At 38.0% G+C, this 19,362-nt stretch overlaps 1 protein-coding gene across 1 annotated transcript in view; it reads right to left on the bottom strand.

Annotated features, from left to right (window-relative positions):
• Baz1a (bromodomain adjacent to zinc finger domain, 1A) overlaps window positions 1-19,362 on the bottom strand; it is an 87,306-nt gene that overhangs the window by 24,094 nt on the left and 43,850 nt on the right. Inside the window, exons 8-15 of the mRNA XM_013012243.1 lie at window positions 18,198-18,336; window positions 16,865-17,011; window positions 11,547-11,642; window positions 11,205-11,429; window positions 7,296-7,461; window positions 6,898-7,011; window positions 5,547-5,671; window positions 1,028-1,624 (exon numbers count right to left, since the gene is read on the bottom strand). Of these exons, the coding sequence (XP_012867697.1) occupies window positions 1,028-1,624; window positions 5,547-5,671; window positions 6,898-7,011; window positions 7,296-7,461; window positions 11,205-11,429; window positions 11,547-11,642; window positions 16,865-17,011; window positions 18,198-18,336 (1,609 nt within the window). The remainder of the gene's footprint in view (window positions 1-1,027; window positions 1,625-5,546; window positions 5,672-6,897; window positions 7,012-7,295; window positions 7,462-11,204; window positions 11,430-11,546; window positions 11,643-16,864; window positions 17,012-18,197; window positions 18,337-19,362) is intronic.

Genomic DNA, 19,362 nt, shown 5'->3' with positions numbered 1-19,362 from the left:
TTGAAAAAGCACTTTTTTTGGTGCCAGATCTGGGTTTTGAACTCAGTGGCTCAGCAATGTCCCTGAGTAGTTTTTCTCAAGTATACTATTCTACCACTTGAGCCACAGCTTTACTTATGGCCTCTTAGGGCCTCTCATCTCATGGATTTCCTGGGCTGGCTTCAAATGTCAATCCTCGTATCTCAGTCTTCTGAGCAGCTAGGATTACAAGCATGAGCCACAGGCACCTAGGAAAGTAGACTTCTGAGTGTATCTTGGAGGGAATTTCCAGAGATGACTGACATAATGGGAAAGTAACTGAGGGAGAAAGACCCATCTGAATGTAGGTGGCACTATCCTAAACTACCCTGACTCTATCTACCATGACCTCTGCACCATGATAGACTGAAACCTCAAGTATTCTGTCAAAATAATGAAAAACTGACTACCACATGCATTTGAAGTTTATTGACCAAGGAATAAGAAGTTAAAGAAGAACACTATTTCCTCATACTATAGATGATTCCTCATAACCCAGACATTATGGTGGAATTTAGATAAGCTTGTTTCTAAAGAGAAATACATTCCTAAACTTTAACTTCAAATTGAATTGTCAAAATAAAAGTTGATATATATATGTGTGTGATGTATATGCATATGTGTGTGTGTGCCCGTGCACACATGTGTTGTGTTTGTATGTGTATGTTTATTTATTTCCTTTTTTTCCCTGCTGAGGCTGGGGTTTGAACTCAGGGGTTGAGTACTGTTCCTGAGCTTTTTTTACTCAAGGCTAGTGCTCTGTCACTTGAGCCACAGCTCTACTTTTGATTTTTGGTGGTTAGTTGGAATAAAGAGTCTCATGGATTTCCCTTTCCAGACTGGCTTTGAACCACAATCCTCAGATCATAGCCTCATGAGTAGCTAGGATTAAAGGCATGAGCTACCAGTGCCCAGCTCTTAAATATATTTTCAACAGCTTGAAAATGTTTAATCTTGAATGTCTAGAAATTATAGGGAGAAAAAATAACAGCTGTAATTGGACATTTACCTGAAAAATGAAATTTCTCTTCAGAAAAACCAGCTAGCTGTGCGCATATTCTGCTTTTCTCTTGCAATAAGGTTTCTTTTAAGGCACTTTCTCTATATCCTCTAGAATTTAGAGCTTCAATAAGCTGGTCCAGCTGATCGCAAGAACTATAAAAGCACCACCGATTTGGCTTATGCACTGGTTTTGGCAGCTGCACAGAATCATCACATGGACCATGGTCAATGTTGGAGGTAGCTTCAGACATCACAGACTCTTCAGTTTTAGTAGATACCTGAGGATCTTGAGACTGTGTATTATTCTGAAATGATGAAGGTCTAGGCAAGAGCATGTCTTCAGTGAGACCAGAATAATCTTCTTCAATAAACAAACCAGGAATAGAAGGGAAAATCCAGTATCGTCTGTACATTCGGTCACGCCCCAAGGGAAAGATATTGGTACATGCTATGGCACTTTGGATTTTTTCTAAGAGCTCTTTCTCTTTTCGTTGGTGCTCTTGTTTGAAAGCTTCTTCTTCATCAGCAGTAAAAGGTCCATCTATCACACAGTTGATCTCTTCTTGCCTTGTACATTCTTTAAACTCATTTTGTCCCCTTTTTCCTGTATTGAAAGAACATGCATTATTAACCATTCTATTTATTTACTTTTTGGTGCTAGTCCTGAACTCAGGGCCTGGCACTGTCACTGAGCTTTTTGGCTAAGGCAAGTGTACTACCACTCGAGTCACAGCTCCACTGCTGGTTTTTTAGTGGTTATTTAGGTAAGATTAAAGGACTTTCCTATTCAGGCTGGCTTTAAACCATGGTCCTCAGATCTCAGCACCCAATAACTAGGATTACAGACACGAATCACTAGAAAAAAAAAGAAATACAAAGGTTCCAGTTATGTATTATGGATTGAATTGTATTTCTCAACACTCTAAATTCAGACTGTGGCTCTAATCCCCAGTGACTGTATTTGGAGGTGGTACCTTGAAGAAGGTAATTAAATGAGATTATAAGAGTCTTAATTCAAGAGGACTGGTTCATACACTAGATGTCTTGATCTGTAGCATGCTCAGAGAAAAAGCTTTTTGAAGACAGTGAGAAAGTATTATCTGCAGGCCAAGGAAGAGACTTTGCTAGACACAACAAATTTCTATTGTTTATACTACCCAAGGAGTGTATTTCATTATTTCAGTGGTATTTCATTATGGCAACTTAAGCATACCAATACACTATGTTGATTAAAAAAAGATGCACAAAAATCTAATGAAACAGACAAAATCTGTAATTTCTATATTGGACAGTACAGTGGGAAGAATTAAGTTATTCTTTAACAGCTATCTTAGTCTTTTTTAGACAGGAATTAGCAAACATTTCTGCTAAGTACTAACTAGTAAATATCAAAGGCTTTGCAGGTCATTTAGTTTGTCACTTCTCAATTCTGTCATTGTGGCACAAAAACAACAGATAATATGTAAAGCAAGTATAGCTGTGATTAATAAAACTTATTTATGAAAGCTAAATGTGGTAAAACAGGTCTGCAATCATTGCACTTATGAATATGACAGGCAAGAGGATCACCAGTTCAAGACTGGCCTGGATTACTTACATGAGGAGTTCCAAGAACACCTAATTCTATCTCAATAAAACAAAGTCAAAGCAAACAAACCAAAACCAAGCAGGTGTAAGTGGCTCATGTCTGTAATCCTAGCTACCAAGGAGACTGACATCTGAAGAACATGATTCAGGCTATCTCAGGCAGAAAAGATAATTAACCACTAAAAACCTGGGGCTTAAAATCAGGGCCTGAGTACTATCCCTGAGCTTCTTTTGCTCAAGGCTAGCACTCTACCACTTTAAGCCACAGGGCCACTTTCAGCTTTTTCTGCTTGTGGTACTAAGGAATTGAAACCAGGACTTCATGCATGCTAGGCAAGCACTCTACTACTAAGCCACATTCCCAGCCCCTCCATTTATATTTTTTAGTGTAATGAACATATTTTGATAATTTTTATATGATTCTGTTCATTTTTGCCTACATTTAAAAATTATTGCTAGAAATTTGTATATGTTGTCCTCTTCTAATTTCTACTTTATTTACAGATATGTTGCTCTATTTTTAAGTGCTAACTTATTGTTAACCTCTCTCTAAAAAGAAAACCAACCATCAAGTTTCTTGAGTACATGTCATGTTTTAAAAAACTTTTTTGGCTTTGCTATTCTCACTTAATGTACTTTTATTTTCTATTAATTTTATTCATCTGTTATTTCCTTTTAGCTGGGGAAATGGTACAACTTCTCTTCTTCTTAAATGAATGAAGCATGGAAATTTTCCTCTAAGTACGTTTCTGATTCATTACATAGGAGTATGTTTCAAAGCTCTACCACAGAAAGTCTAATTTGGATTTTGAAATCAACTACATTATAATCTAATATAGTCTTCAAGATAGTGGAGAACTATTTAGAGTACCCATCTATAAAAATTATATTGACAAAAACAAATCCCATTTAAATAGGCATGGAATTAACTTAAGGACATCACTCATTAGTCTTAACTAAGAAATTGTCAGAAGTAATCTGTATTAACAGCTTTAAAAAATATACAATGTGATCCAGCATTTTACAAAATTATTTTATGTATTTTTTAGTGTGTTTATGTGCCAAAATTGGGAGCTTGAACTCAGTGCTGTCCCTTACCTGTTTTGTGCAAGGCTAGTGCTCTACCACTTGAGTTATAGTTCTTTGACTTTCCTGACTATACTGGCTTTGAATGGTAACCCTTAGATATCAGCCTCCTCAGTAGTTAGGTCTAGTGTGTAAAGATTTTTATCTTCTACAATAACAATATGAAAATTACTGATCTTGGGGGGGTCTCTGAGAAACCAGTTATAGAACATATTACAGAATAAAAATTTCTACTTGGTTTTATATGCAAAACTCTGAAAACCTTAGTAACTAAATTGGAAGTTATAAGAAAATTATCTAAGACAGAAATATCGTTTCTTTTCGCCAACTAGATAGAAATGACATGTGAATAAAGACATAACCATAAAAATACTAATTTCTAGGGCTGGGAAGATGGCTCAGTGGTAGAGTGCATGCCTGATGCCCTGGGTTCGATTCCTTAGCACCACTTGCAAAAAGAAAAAAAGCCGGAGGTGGCACTGTGGCTCAAGTGGTAGAGTGCTAGCCTTGAGCTGAAGAGCTGAGGGACAGCGCCCAGGCCCAGAGTTCAGGCCCCACTACCAGACCCCCCCCCCCAAAAAAAATACTAATTTCTAGGTGGCTCAAGCCTTTGGCCTTTGCAGTCAGGAGACTGAGGAAGAAAATAATACCACTGAGATCAGCCTCGGCTACACAGTGATATACTGTCCCAAATAGAACATATATCCCCATAAAAATACTAATATGAAACAATGGTCTAGGTGCAAGGCACACTTGAAGCAAGTTTTATGTTTGGTTGTATTTTCTTTGTATATTGTAAGCATTGATTTAAACGTGTTGCAGCTTGAAGCAAATTTCCAAAATGTATGCTGAACAATAATCATTAAAATGTTTGCAGTATAAAAATGTACTAGTATGACTTCATAATACCATTTTATAACAAAATAGTTGGGCTGGGAAGGTGGCTCAGTGGTAGAGTGCTTGCCTTGCATGCATGAGGCCCTGGGTTCAATTCCTCACCACCACATAAGCAAAAAGAAAAAAGCCGGAAGTGGTGCTGTGGCTCAAGTGGTAGAGCGCTAGCTTTGAGCTGAAGAACTGAGGGACAGCGCCCAGGCCCAGAGTTCAGGCCCCACCACCGGACCCAAAAAAAACCAAAACACAAAACAAAATAGTATTTTTTGACAATTCATAATGAGTTATGAGATGTACATTTAAAATCCACCACATTCTGAAATCACAAAGGAAGCTAATTTAAAATATATTTCAAAATAAGCTGGGCGCCAGTGACTCATGCCTATAATCCTAGCTACTCAGGAGGCTGAGATCTGAGGATCGCAGTTCAAAGCCAGCCCGGGCAGCAAAGACCGTGAGACTCCTACCTCCAATAAACGACTAGAAAACCAGAAGTGGCGCTGTAGCTCAAGCGGTAGAGCGCTTGCCTTGAGCTGAAGAGCTGAAGGACATTGCCCAGGCCCAGAGTTCAAGCCCCATGACCATCAAAAAAAAAAAAATATATATATATATTTCAAAATAGCTAAAATAAAAAAGCCTGCCTATCCGCCCAGTGCTGGTGGCTCATGTCCACAATCCTAGCTACTCAGAAGGCTAGGATCTGAGGATCACTGTTCAAAGCCAGTTGGAGCAGGAAAGTCCTTAAGACTCTTAGCTCTAATTAATTACCAAAAAGCCAAAAATGGAACTATGGCTCAAGTAGCAGAGTGCTATAGCCTTGAGCTAAAAAGCTCAGGAATGGCACCCAGGCTTTAAGTTCAAGCCTCAGGAACAGTACATGCAAATGTGAACACATGTGCATGTGTGTACACAGGTATACACACACATATAAGCATGCCTTTAATACATCTCATTATTACCCCTTCTGCTTCTTCTTTGTGATCCTGGTTCATCTTCATCTTCAGTGACCATATCCTGATCGAGTTCCTTTTGTTCTATTTCTTTGCTCTCAGTGCTAGTATCAAAATCTTCCCTTTCTTCCTCCCTATAGGATAAAAACCATAAATATATAATTCTATTCATGAGATAAAATATTACTGCCAGAATATGAAGTTATCAAACAAGAAATAGTGAATAATTGTGCTAAAGTTTAGTATCACCAAGAAAATATATGTATATTAATGTGTATATGTTTGTATGTGTTTATATAGGCAGGAATGAGATCGCAGAGATTGGGCTATCAGGTAGGCATTCTCCTACATGATCTATGCCCATGACTACATAAATCATTGTAAAATCAAAATGTATAATAAGTACTAAAATATGAGAAGCCTAAGGAACTAGAAAGCATTTCAAAAGGATCCAAATCTAGTGTCAGGGATCAAAAAAGGCTAGCTTCAAGTGACATTTTAAATTGCAAGACTAAGGAGACGGGGAAGCAGTGATTAGCAAGAAGGAATCTGCATGTTGTGCAGAAGGACTCAGGCAAAGGCAAGGATTTTACAATGTTGAGGAAAATGTAAATGAAAAAGTAGTTCTCTAATACATGGATGAAAAAACAAAAAGGGCAAGGTTAAATCATGCTTGGCCTTGGAGGAATAGGAAAAAACCTGAAGAACTTAGAAATGAGAAATACAATTAGAAAGTAAGTACACTGGTTTCTAACTTGCAAACTGTCTGGGTGAGAAAACATGATTAGAGACTAGTAAAAAAAATCACTAAATTGAGAGCTGGTGCTCATATACTCAAGCCAGGAGGGAGAAAAATTATTGTTCATGCAAGGAATATTACTGATTACAAATAACATATCGAAAGATTTCTTGGCAATTATCACTTATACTATCCTATGAGAAAAGAGTTCCAGAATACTAAAATTAGCCTAAATTTTTAACAAAATACATTATATATGATGACTATATATACACTTTATAGGCTTGATAAGTAACAATTATGACTACAGAAAACTATTTTTCTAAAATCCTGAAAGCAACCAGTCTTAGGTAACTCATTTTTATTCCTTTTGTGTGTGTGTGCTGGTGACTGGGCTTTTGTGCTATACCACTTGAGCCACAACTCCACTTCTAGCTTTTGGGTGCTTAACTATATAAGCTCACAGACTTTCCTGCCCAGGATGGCTTCAAATCGTGATCCTCAGATATCAGCCTCCTGAGTAGCTAGGATTACAGACCTGAGCCACCACTGCCTGGCATGATTTTTATTCTTTATATCAGGATAAATAAAGCCAACTTGGTTGTGTAATATAAACCATACCCTATAGAGACATCTGCAGTTGAATTTTTATGCTCATCTTCCTTCAGTTTTTCTTGTTTCTCTTTCATTTTTTGTTCTTGTTCCTTAAGTTTTTCTTCCTTTCTTCTACGTATTCTGAAAGACAAAATTGAAGATCACAGAATGATACAAGACACTTTTATTGTCTTGCTCTAACCAAACATTATTATAAGAACTATGATGTGAGTCCATTAACAATCTTTTTACTTTTTTATTTTCTTGTGGTGTTGGACATCAAACTCATATGCTAGGCAACATACCCTCTTTGCAAAGCTGAATACCAGTATAAGCCAGTGATGTGTTATAACATTAAGCTAATTATGGCTTCAGATGCAAAGAAATAAACAGTTTTCAGTACATGACCGAGTGTAATCTCTTACCTAGCAGCTGCTTCTTCTCTTTCTTTTCGATGTTGTTCTGCTTTTAACTCCCGAAACTCTTGCTTTGCCTGTCGTAATACATCAACATAATCTTCAATGAAATCCCTAGTAGAAACTAGAGTCAGAAGCTTTCCACAGAGAGCATGAAGTATCTTCATTTTTTCTCCTGTCAAAAATGGTAAACAATTTGTTATCAATGAGAAATAGGGAACTGAAAAAATTTTACTTGTGGCTCAATGCAAAAGAAAAAACTAAAAAGAGGGGTTGGGAAGGTGGCTCAGCGGTAGAGTGCTTGCCTTGCATGCCTGAGGCCCTGGGTTTGATTCCTCAGCACCACATAAGCATAAAGTAAAAAGCCGGAAGTGGTGCTGTGGCTCAAATGGTAGAGCGCTAGCCTTGAGCTGAAGAGCTGAGGGACAGCGCTCAGGCCCAGAGTTCAGGCTCCACTTCTGGACCCCCAAAAAAACAAAAACAAAAAAAAACTAAAAAGAACATGTCAATGGCATTTTCTAAAAGTAAGTTTTCTTTTGAGTGAGAGTTTCACTATATCACCCAAGCTGACCGAAGATTCATAGACTGGCCTTGAACTTATGATCCTCCCTCTAACTACATCTAAATTGTGGAATGATAAGTGCATGCTACAATGACTGCCATGAAGGGCTGGGAAGGTGGCTCAGTGGTAGAGCGCTTGCCTTGCATGCATGAGGCCCTGGGTTCGATTCCTCAGCCACCACATAAGCAAAAAAAGAAAAAAGCCATAAGTGGCGCTGTGGCTCAAGTGGTAGAGTGCTAGCCTTGAGCTAAAGAGCTGAGGGACAGCTCCCAGGCCCAGAGTTCAGGCTCCATGACCAGACCCAAAAAAACAAACACCAACAACAAAAAACAATGCCTGCCATGAATTTATTTATTTTTGAAACAGTGCTTCATTATGTAGCCCAGACTGGCCTCAAACTTGTGATCACCATGCCTCAGGATCCTGAGTACTATGATTAGAAGTGTACACAAACACGCTGGCTTTCAGAAAAAACTTTGAAACCAGTTTAGCAGCTATGATATAGGGCACATTTCAAATAATAATTTGTATTCTGTTTACTAGTTGAATAAATGAAGTTTGCCGATTACAAAGAATTAGTTTTCAAGTTTGAAGTTTTCCAATTACAAAGAATTAGTTTTCTAGTTTTAATATTTTAGGCTCACTAATGAAGTGTGAGGCAGTACTAACCATATGAATTTAAAAAAAAATGAAAAGCTGGCTCACACTTGTGATCTTAGCTACTCAGGGAGGCTGAGATCTAAGGATCACAGTTCAAAGCCATCCCAGGTAGGAAAATCCTTAAGACTCTTATCTCCAACAAACCACCAGAAAACTGGAAGTGGTGCTGTGGCTTAAGTGGTAGAGCATTATCTTTGAGCTGAAGAGCTGAGAGACAGAACCCAGGCCCAGAGTTCAAGCCCCATGATGGAGAAAAAAAAAAGTCCACAAGAATCCATCTTCAAAATAACCAGTTAAAAAGCTGTATTGGATGCATGATCCAAATGGCAAATGTTAAACTATGAACAAACAAGCTTAGCCAGAGTGCAAGGCCCAGTATAAGTTTGCACATGTGCATACTCTCTCCTCTCTCTCTCTCTCACGCACACACACACCACAGAACAAGGAAAAATACTACTCTAAAGGGTCAGTATGAAAATAATGACATAACATTCACATAGCCTTCATAATACAGGATTAAAGTACTCTTCCTTTGTTGTTATATGTTCTTTAAAGTATATTAACTTAAACTCTATTGGTACACTAAAACATTGTTTGTGTTTTGTGTTTTTGTTGGTGTTGAGGATCAAACTCAGGACCACAGGTATATGGTAGACAAATGTTCTACCACTGCGCTTTCTCCAGCCCTAAAATTTCTTATTTTAAGGAGAAAGTAAGGCCAGGTACGGTAGTGTGTGCCTGTAATTCCAGCTTTGGAGGCAGGTAGAGGTAGGATGACCATGAATTCAAAGCCAGTCTAAAATAATGAGACCCTGTCTAATGGGAGTAAAATAAAACGAAATGTGTAATCATAGCTACTCTGAAGGCTGAGATCTGAGGATCATGGTACCAAGTTAGCCTGTGAGACTCTTATCTCCAATTAACCACTCAAAAACTGGAAGTGGCACTGTGGCTCAAGTGATAGAGCCCTAGTCTTGAGCTCAAAGAAGCTCAGGGACAGTGCGCAGGCTGTGAGTTAAGCCCCACAACCAACACTGGCTCCCCCTTAAAAAAAAAAAAAAAGTAAAACTTAAGCTAGGGGCATGGCTCAGGTGGTAAGAGTATCTGACTAGCAACCATGAAGCCCTGAGCTGAAACCTAATACTAGGAAAAAAATAGACAAGTCCTACAAAACTTCCTCTTAAGCTTACACACTTTCTCATACTTCAAATACTTATTCAAGCGAGTGGCATAGTTTAAACTTCTGAGATACTAGTGGATAAAAATAGATCATTTTTTAACTAATCTTCACTTATTCTAAACTTTACACGGGGTCTTGAGTTTTTGCCTGGGGCCAGACTCATACTATGATCCTTCTATCTACAGCTGCCTGATCTTTCTTCCTGTGGTCTCCTAAGTAACTGGGATTATAGGTTTAAGGCACCACATTCATCCTGGACTGTAAAAATTTTAAACATTAGAAAATCCAGCCAGGTGCTGGTGGCTCACTCCTGTAATCTTAACTTCTCAGGAGGCTGAGATTTGAGAATCATAGTGCGAAGCCAGCCTGGGCAGGAAGTCTGTGAGTCCAATTAACCACCAGAAAACTGGAAGCAGAGGTGTGACTCAAACTGGTAAGAGCACTAGCCTTGAGCAAAAGAGCTCAGGGGTAGCACCCAGATCCTGAGTTCAAGCCCCAGGACCAACACAAAAAACAACAACAAAAAGAGGAAGTCTTATCATTGAAGGTCTCATGAATAAGAATTTGGGTCACTGGGGCTGGGAAGGTGGCTTAGTGGTAGAGCACTTGCCTTGCATGCATGAGGTCCTGGGTTCGATTCCTCAGCACCACATAAGCAAAAAGAAAAAAGCTGGAAGTGGTGCTGTGGCTCAAGTGGTAGAGCGCTAGCCTTGAGCTGAAGAGCTGAGGGACAGCGCCCAGGCCCAGAGTTCAGGCCCCACAACCGGACCCCCCAAAAGAATTTGGGTCACATTTCTCCCATTCTGTGTGTGTGTGTGTGTGTGTGTGTGTGCGCACGCGAATAAGAATTTGAGGCACATTTCTCCCATTCTGTGTGTGTGTGTGTGCACGCGCGCACCAGTCCTGGTTCTTGAACTCAGGATCTGGCTAAGCACTTTGCTCCAGGTTAGCACTCTACCACTTGAGCCACAGCTCCACTTCTGGCTTTTCAGTGGTTAATTGAAGGTAAGAATCTCATGGATATAAAGGTGACTTTGAACCACAATCCTCAAATTGCAGCTTCCTGAGGTAGCTAGGGTTATAGGATAAGCCACTGATGCCCAGCTTCATCTAAAGTTTCTTATCCACCATTAAATTTTTGGTTAAGAGACAACAGGGCAGGAAGTGGGCAGGTTATAAAAATTCCAACTTATACATGGAAGGAAGTTACTCCTGTAATACTAGCTACTTAGGTAGCGTCAGTACTCAGGAGAGTCAAGGTTCAAGGTTACATCAGCCTGGGAACCAATATAAGGTCTTGTTCACCTGTCATCCTAGTTATGTAAGAAACAAGTAAGAGGATTATGGTCCAGTCTAGCCCAGCCAGGTATAAATATAAGACTCCAATTAAAAAACAACCAGAGCAAAAAGAGCTGAGGATGTGGCTCAAGTGGTAGAGTGCCTTATAAGTACAATACCCTGAATTCAAATCCTAATTCTGTACCTTCCTACCCCTAATCCAACTTGCAGAGTTTACCTGGTGTCAAATCATACACTGAAGTGCTTGACAATTTCTTCACCAGACTAGGATTACTTAAACGGAGCTCCATACAAGCATCATCTGTGGCATCAAATCCTCCTCGTTTCTGGTATCTGTACTTTGCATTTGCTGATGTTACATCAGCACCTGAAGCTAAGATGTGCAGTCTGAGGATTTCAGAAAGAGTGCAGCTATCAAGATCCAAGCTTTTCAAACTGCAGCCTATAGTTGTTAAAAATGAAATAGTCATTTAGAATATAAACAATTAATACTTAGTAAGGCAAAATATACCTTTATAAATTAGAAATAAAAAGCCAAACAAAAAAACCCCACACATACCCTGGTGTAACTGCGGCCATGCAGCTGCCAAAGATGCAACTGCAGACAGTGCAGATTTTGTGGGGTCTGCATCTTCATCCAAAGCCTCTGTTAAATCTTTAAGGAAATAAATACTTTATTCTAGTGCAAGTCAAAACTTGGGAGGAACGCCCTTTTAAAAATGATGTAAGAAAACAGCAAACAGCATAACATTCAGGAACCTCACAAGAACCAACACTAAGTAAAAGCATTATGCACATTCCACCTAGTCTCCACATGCAATTATAAATCCTAACACGTGCAGTCCACACTAACATTTTCCTTAATCAAATGGAGAAACAATTTCCAAATTACCAACAATACACTTACATAATCAATAAAAAAGAAAGAAAAATGATAAAATATGTTTTAGAATTAAAAAGTCCCACAAGGGAAGAGAAAAAAGAAAGAGGGTAAATAATTTTGAGACACACTGCAACTATATGGGAAAGTAGCATAATCAATGAAAGCTACAGATCAATCAGGGGTTGGAGGGTCAGGGAAAGAGAAAGGTTCTTTTAGGGCAAGCGGTGCTAGGAGGAGGTGGTTGGGCTAACTAGTAGGGTAAGGATGAACATGGTCAAAATAGAGTTTGCATGTATGAAAATACAACAATGAAATCTGTTTAAACTGTCTTAGGAAGAAAGTAGAAAAAAAGAGCAAAGAGAGTGATTTTAAAAACAAAAAAAAGTCTTGCTCAATAACTTTAGAAAAAGTCTACTTTGAATCTATGAAGATACCTCAAATCTCTCACAAATATCTTGAGATGAATCATAACAAAGTATAGGTCATAAGCATCACAAAAATCAGTCCAGAAAAAGAGCTGAAAGAACTTTTAAAGCCAGTACTCCTGTCAATTAATGACTTATCTTTTACATTAAAGCTTCCTTCCAATCAAAAAACAATGAAGTTTCTCTGTATTTTCTAGATGAACTCCTTTACCTCTGAAAACAACACTTAGCATACAAACAGGACTTAATAGCAAATCTATCAGCACAAATTATTCCTTATAGTAAAGACTAAAAAAAAGTCACAAGCCTCCAACAGGACATAGTAGCTCACTCCTGTAATCCTAACTACTTGGGAGGCAGAGATTGGGAGGACAGTCTGAGGGCAGCTCAGGCAAAAAGTCAGCCAAATCCCCCATTTTAATAACAAAAGATGGTACAGTGTTCACACCTGATATCCCAGCCTTATAGGAAACATAAATAGAGGGAAGAGGTAGCTTAGACTAGAAAGAGTGAGACCCCTTTGAAAAATAAAAAAGCATAAAGGGCTGGGCATTGCTCAAGTGGTAGAGTGCCTGTTTAACAAGTACAAAACCTGAGTTCAAACAACCCTAGTATACTGTACCACTAAAATTTCTTTTAAAGTATCAGCTATGAAAAACTGTGTATTATTTATAGTCTAGTGCAGTTTCAGATAAGTGATTTCCTGGATTTAGCTCTGCCACTGCCTGGTTATGTATGCTTTAGACAAAACACTTTGGACTTCACTTTTTTTAAATGGCTAATCTAGATCAGCAGTTTGCAGTCTTCAAACAAAATATTTCTTAGAAGTCCAATATAAAAGATATAAAAGAAGCCCTTGTTAAAGTGGGGAAGGAAGGTAAAATACTGCCCATTCAGCTTTTCAACTCTCCTGTATTTTTGAACAACTAATAAAGTTTGCTGGATTAGTCTGAGAATCAGTTGTCTGCTGGTCCTGTGGGTCTTCAACCTTCTACCATGACTCCCTCACAAAGCTTACAAGCCGATACAATCAATTAACCTTAGAAAAGCAAAAGGCAGCTCAGCTATGATCATGTCTGATTATGAACATTGACTGTTTCATGACATTTTAAATACAGACCACTCAGAAGATGTTAGCTGACTAAATTTAGTGCTTATGCTAAAGTCATGCATGCCTACAGGCCTACTCTATCCCAATGACAGATAATATTTCTTCCTTATCATGGAAATACCCAAAACTTTCTCAATTTCCATTTTAAATATAAAGCCAATAAACTTAAAATTATTGGGCACTCTAAAATGAGTTAAGTTTATGTTAGTAAGCAAACTTAAAAAATACGAAAAATACGTTGGCTCTTTTTCATAGCAGAAACCACTACGTTTAACCTATACTGTGTATAGGAAATTATAATTTACTGAGATTAAGATTATAACGACCTAAGGAAATAAACTGCCAACAAAATGAGTTTGTTTTTAATTGTGTTAAATAAAGTAATATGCTAAAATTGTATTCTTTAACTCAATTATCTACCATATAAGCTCTAAATATCACTGCAGGATTTGCTTACTCTCTCGTGTAACTCCATAAACATAGCTGCACTTTATCTAGTATATTATGTGAAACAGCTACATTATTATCATCTTAATGTAGAATTAGTTCCATACAATTTCAATACTGAACAATGATATCCCAGGAAATATACAAAACTATTCTTTTTTATAAAAGATGCTCTTGACTCCATACTTCACAGTGCTTTTAAACTTACAGTGCTTAACTAAAGGCAAGAATTGATATAATTAGTACAAGATATTTTAAACTGCTAGTCAAAATTTCTAAGATTTGGTATAAAAACAGGGAGACCAAAGGCCAAATTAGAACTTTATATTTTTATTACATTTTATTTTTTAGAATTCTTTAAAAAGTTAAAATAATTGGAATACTAAGGAGACAAATATTTAAATTATTCTCATATTTTGGGGTAATAGAATCATGAATCTTTAGACCAGATTCCCTGAATGGGTCCTACCACTTATTAGCCACATTTAGTTTCTTTACATATAAAAGCATTTTTTTACACACAAAAAGATCTCCACTATAAAGGACTAAATGAATGAGGACTAACTGAAACAACCTGCAGTGTCTTACATTATTGCTAGTGATATGACCTTGATAAATAACCTCATTACGCCTAAGTTCTCATTACTAATATGAAATTCACTATCTTCTCCCATTTCTGAGATACTGCAGGAAATCCTAAGACCAGCTAAATACGTAAAAACAATTCTGCCCTGACTGCTTAGGGAAACAGCCGTCACTGAACTAAAACAACCATATAAAATGTGGTCAGTGAGAGATGAGTAAAAAAAAAAAAAACAAACTACCTTTTTTTTAAAATTTGCCAATACTTTATAGACAGTCCTGTAAAAGAGTAGAGCTCTACAAATTCCAGATCAAGCAAATCATGAATAGAATTAATATAGCAAGGCAAACACCAATGCTTTTATGTATTTTTTAATACTAACAGATTTTCAAGTACAAATCCCTCTCATCCATTTTTCTTCCCCCAATCCAGACTTTTAAAACTATAAAATTTGTTTAAAATCATGAATTAAATATATTCTGTCTGTGTTAAGGTTGGAACATGATCAACAATCCTAACACTAAAAAAGTATTTTCATTTAACTGAGATGACAATGGGCCACATTGTTAAGATGCCTTTGTAAAGAACCTACAGTGAGTGGTGAACACTGAATCTGGAGAATCTATTTTACTTGAATTACAAGTATGAAATCAAAAGATGCCCAACATCAAATACATACTTACTGATATCCTGTTGCTTCAGGGGCCAGGTACAAAAATGGGCTCAGGTTGTCTGAGGCCAACAAATTGAAATGAAGGCACAAATGTCCCATCATCTTGAATCAGCATTCTGAGATATCTCCCAGAAAGAAATACCATTTGTTTTTTTATTGCTACCCCTTGCATGTCAGAGTGTGTATGTATATGTTACTACTGGGGTTTGAACTTAGGGATTTGTGTTTGGTAGGCAGGCACTCTACAATGAGCACTTATTTTTTTTGTGCTGGTCCTGGGGCTTGAACAGGACCTGGGTGCTGTCCTTGAGCTTTTTTGTTCAAGGCCAGAACTCTACCACTTGAGCAATAGCTCTACTTCTGGCTTTTTTGGGGTTAATTAGAGATAGTCTCACAGACTTTCCTGCACAGTCTAGCTTTGAACCATGATCCTTAGATCTCAGCTTCCTGAGTAGCTAGGATTATAGGCATTAGCCACTGTCACTTGGCTCCAGCACATGTTTTATTGTGAATTTTTATGCAACACATCAAAGTATTATTTAATCTAGCTGCTGGTCCTAAATTGCTTATGTGGCAAAATCCACAGAATATTATTCATTCAGGAAGCCAAATCAATCTTTAAATAAATGTTTAACATTTCCTTTAAGGTAAATCCAAAACAAAACAGTAAGTATAACTAAAAAATGGCTGGGAAGTTGGCTCAGTGGTAGAGTGCTTGCCTTGCATGCCTGAGGCCCTGGGTTAGATTCCTCAGCACCACATAAGCAAAAAGAAAAAAAGGTGGGAAGGTGGCTCAGTGGTAGAGTGCTTGCCTTGCATGCATGAGGCCCTGGGTTAGATTCCTCAGCACCACATAAGCAGAAAAAAAAAGCCGGAAGTGGCGTTGTGGCTCAAGTGGTAGAGTGCTAGCCTTGAGCTAAAGAGCTGAGGGACAGCGCCCAGGCCCAGAGTTCAGGCCCCGCAACCGGACCCCCCCCCAAAAAAGGGGGGGATTCTCCATGAAATTATTTTTGTTAATATACCATATACTGACTATGGATATTTAAGAACATAGACTTTAAGAGTAAAATTTCCAGTTCAAATTTATTTAGAAGAAATACTTTCAGTCAAATGGCTCAGGTGTCTAATCCTAGCTACTATGGAGGCTAAGATGTAACAATTGTGGTAATTTTTCAAAAAGATATTCCAAAATTGGAGGCTTCACGCCAGTAATCCTAGCTACTCAGGAGGCTGAGATCTGAGAACTGCAGTTCAAACCCATCCCGGGCAAGAAAGTCCATGAGACTCTTTTCTTATAATCACCAAAAAGCCAGAAGTGGGACAGTGAGTGTGGTTCAAGTGGTAGAGCATAGCCTTGAGCAAAAAAGCTCAGGGACCCTGTGAATGGCATAAAGAAAAAAAAAAAGGATTAACAGTATTTAAAGTTTTTCCTTAGGTGGGGTTAAAAAAAAATTGAGGATGATTCAGCAGAATCTCTTGGGATTATAGATATTAGCTACTGACACATATAATGCTCCTAAGCCACAGGAAAAATCTAAAGGAATGAAAACAAGATAGTTAAGGTGAAAATGTCTTTAAGGTTGTCAGAAAAGGGATGTATTAAAAATCAAATGGTAAGGTTAGTAGTGTAAGATAGATAAAGCAGAAGATAACAAATTGTATTTTCAAACTGTGTGTCCTTGCTAATTTTAAAACAGTTGTCAAAAATGACTACAAACTACTATCAGCTAATCAGTAGTAATGTTGAACTCTGACCTTTGGTGTCAGCATCAGGTATTTGCTCTTTGGCAACTTCCTCTTCTTCTTCAGCCATGGCCTGGAAGATTGCAGTCAGGAAGAAAAAAAGCAATTCACATAGTGGGCCTTCACTGTCATTTCCTACAAGAGCTTCCTCTAATACTTCTGTGAATAAAATGTTTAAAATGAATTTAAAGTTCTGTTCAGGACTAAAAAAATAACTCCATATACTCCACTGGAATCATAAATGTAACAATAACAGCCTGTACAGCTATCTTAAATATGTATTCTTAAATATGTATTTTTAAAAGCAGACCCAAATATTACCCAAGCCAAAATTAAAATTAGTGATTATAATACAATAAAATTACAAGTCAGACATTGCATTGAAGCAAAAATAGTCTCAATAGACCAAATTATTATTTTATCTATACTTAATGTTGAGGCACAAATCTAGTAACATTTAAAAAGTATAATTTTAATAACAATACAAATATCTATTATTGTCATCTCACTGTTCTTGAGAGCTATGTGTGACAGTGTGTACAAAACAGCACAGGAGAGGTAATTATTAGCTTTAGGTTTTAACTTTAATATTAGGTCCAAGTGTTAAATAACTGTTTTCTTATTTAGTTCAGCTTACCTAAACTGGCATTGTTTAGATGTTTTTGAATTATAAACAGTAATTCATACTTCATTTAGTTAATAAGACAGTAAAGAAATTGAATGCTCTTACTAATAGAAATTTAATTATGTGTTTGATAGGCTATATATGAATCTTAATAAAATTATTTTGCTATCATCTAAATCTCAAAATTTGGTCCAAACTCTATTATAAATTATTATGCAATGCATGTAAATGCACAGGCAAAATAGAACTATAAACTAAAAGTCGGCAATAATCTGTAAACATGCACCCCCACTCATAAAGTGGGTCTATTCTTCCATCCCCTTGAGTTATAGGGGCCTCTAACTACTGACCATTGCAATGTGGCAGTTCAAAGCCTAGCCTTTCAAAGATCTGGCAGTTTCTGTTTCCAGCTTCTTGAAGGCCTCAGCTATCATGTAAAACGGCAGATGAGTTTGTGAGGCCATATAAAAAGGAATGAGGTACCAACATCAGTCATCAGTCATGTGCACAAAAAAGCCACCTGGAACAACCAGCTAGTCAAGCTTCAGATGACTCCAGTCCTAGCCACTATCTGACTACAATCACATGGCAAATTCCAAGAGGGAAGTGGATAGTTAAGTCCCGTAACCCTATAGAGCTTTAAGATATAACTTGTTTTGTTAATAACAGCCACTAATTTTAGGGTGAGCTAACACAGCACTAAATAACTATAGTACTTGCCTAGAGTTACTCCCTCAGGAAATTCATCTTGGAGGTCAAAAAGTTCCCCAAAAGCATTAAGAAACTCCAAAACCATCAGAGCATCACCAAAGATTTCAGGAGGTAGTCTAGTTTTTACTGGAGTTGGTTCTGGAAGTTCCTGAAAAATTAAACAATTGATATAACTATTTAAAACAATTATAGGAAATAAAAAAGATATTTTTAACTGGGCACTGGTGGCTCATGCCTATAATTCTAGCTACTCAGGAGACTGAGATTTGAGGATCATGGTTCAAAGCCAGACTGGGCAGGAAAATCTGTGAGATTCTTACCTATAGTACTATTCAGAAAAAGCTGGAAGTAGCACCGTTGTTCAAGTGGTAGAACACTAGCCTTGAGCACAGAGTCTCAGGGACAGTGCCCAGGTACTGAGTTCAATCCCAGGGACAGTGGCCAGGCCCTGAGTTCAAGCCCAAGACAACCCCCTGCATAAAATTCTTTGTTTACTTTGTGTGTGTGTGCATATGTGCTTGAACTCAGGGCCTGGGCATTGTCCCTTAGCATTTTTGCTTGAAGTTGGCACCCTACCATTTGAACCATTTGAACTTGGGCTCTTTGGTTGCTAACTGGAGACAAAGAGTCTCAAACAATCGAGTTTGCTTTGAACCACCATAATCCTGAGATCTCAGCCTTTAGAATAGCTAGGATCACAGGTGTGATCCACTAGCATTCAGTGTCAATGTCACCCCTACCATCATTGTCCCCATTTTCTCCCTCCAATTCTATTAATTTTGTTAAATTTTAGCAGCACTGAGATGTGAAAGGACCTTGTCCTTTTTACTTATTTGGGGTTTTTTGGGGGGGCGTACTTTTTTTTTTTTTTGGTTAGTCATGAGGCTTGAACTCTGGGCCTGGGTGCTGTCCCAGAGCAGTTCAGCTCAAGGCCAGTGTTCTACCACTTGAGCTACAACACCACTTCTGGTTTTTTGGTGGTTAATTGGAGATAAGATCCTCAGATATCAGGCTCCCGAGTAGAAAGGATTACAGGCATGAAATACCGGTGCCGGGCTTCACTACTTGTTTTTTTTTTTTTTTTGGGTCCGGTCATGGGGCCTGAACTCTGGGCCTGGGCGCTGTCCCTCAGCTCTTCAGCTCAAAGCTAGCGCTCTACCACTTGAGCCACAGC

Source organism: Dipodomys ordii, unplaced genomic scaffold (assembly GCF_000151885.1).
Source record: "Dipodomys ordii isolate 6190 unplaced genomic scaffold, Dord_2.0 Scaffold16, whole genome shotgun sequence".
Taxonomy (NCBI): Eukaryota; Metazoa; Chordata; class Mammalia; order Rodentia; family Heteromyidae; genus Dipodomys; species Dipodomys ordii.
This window is presented reverse-complemented; position numbering and strand designations above follow the sequence as displayed.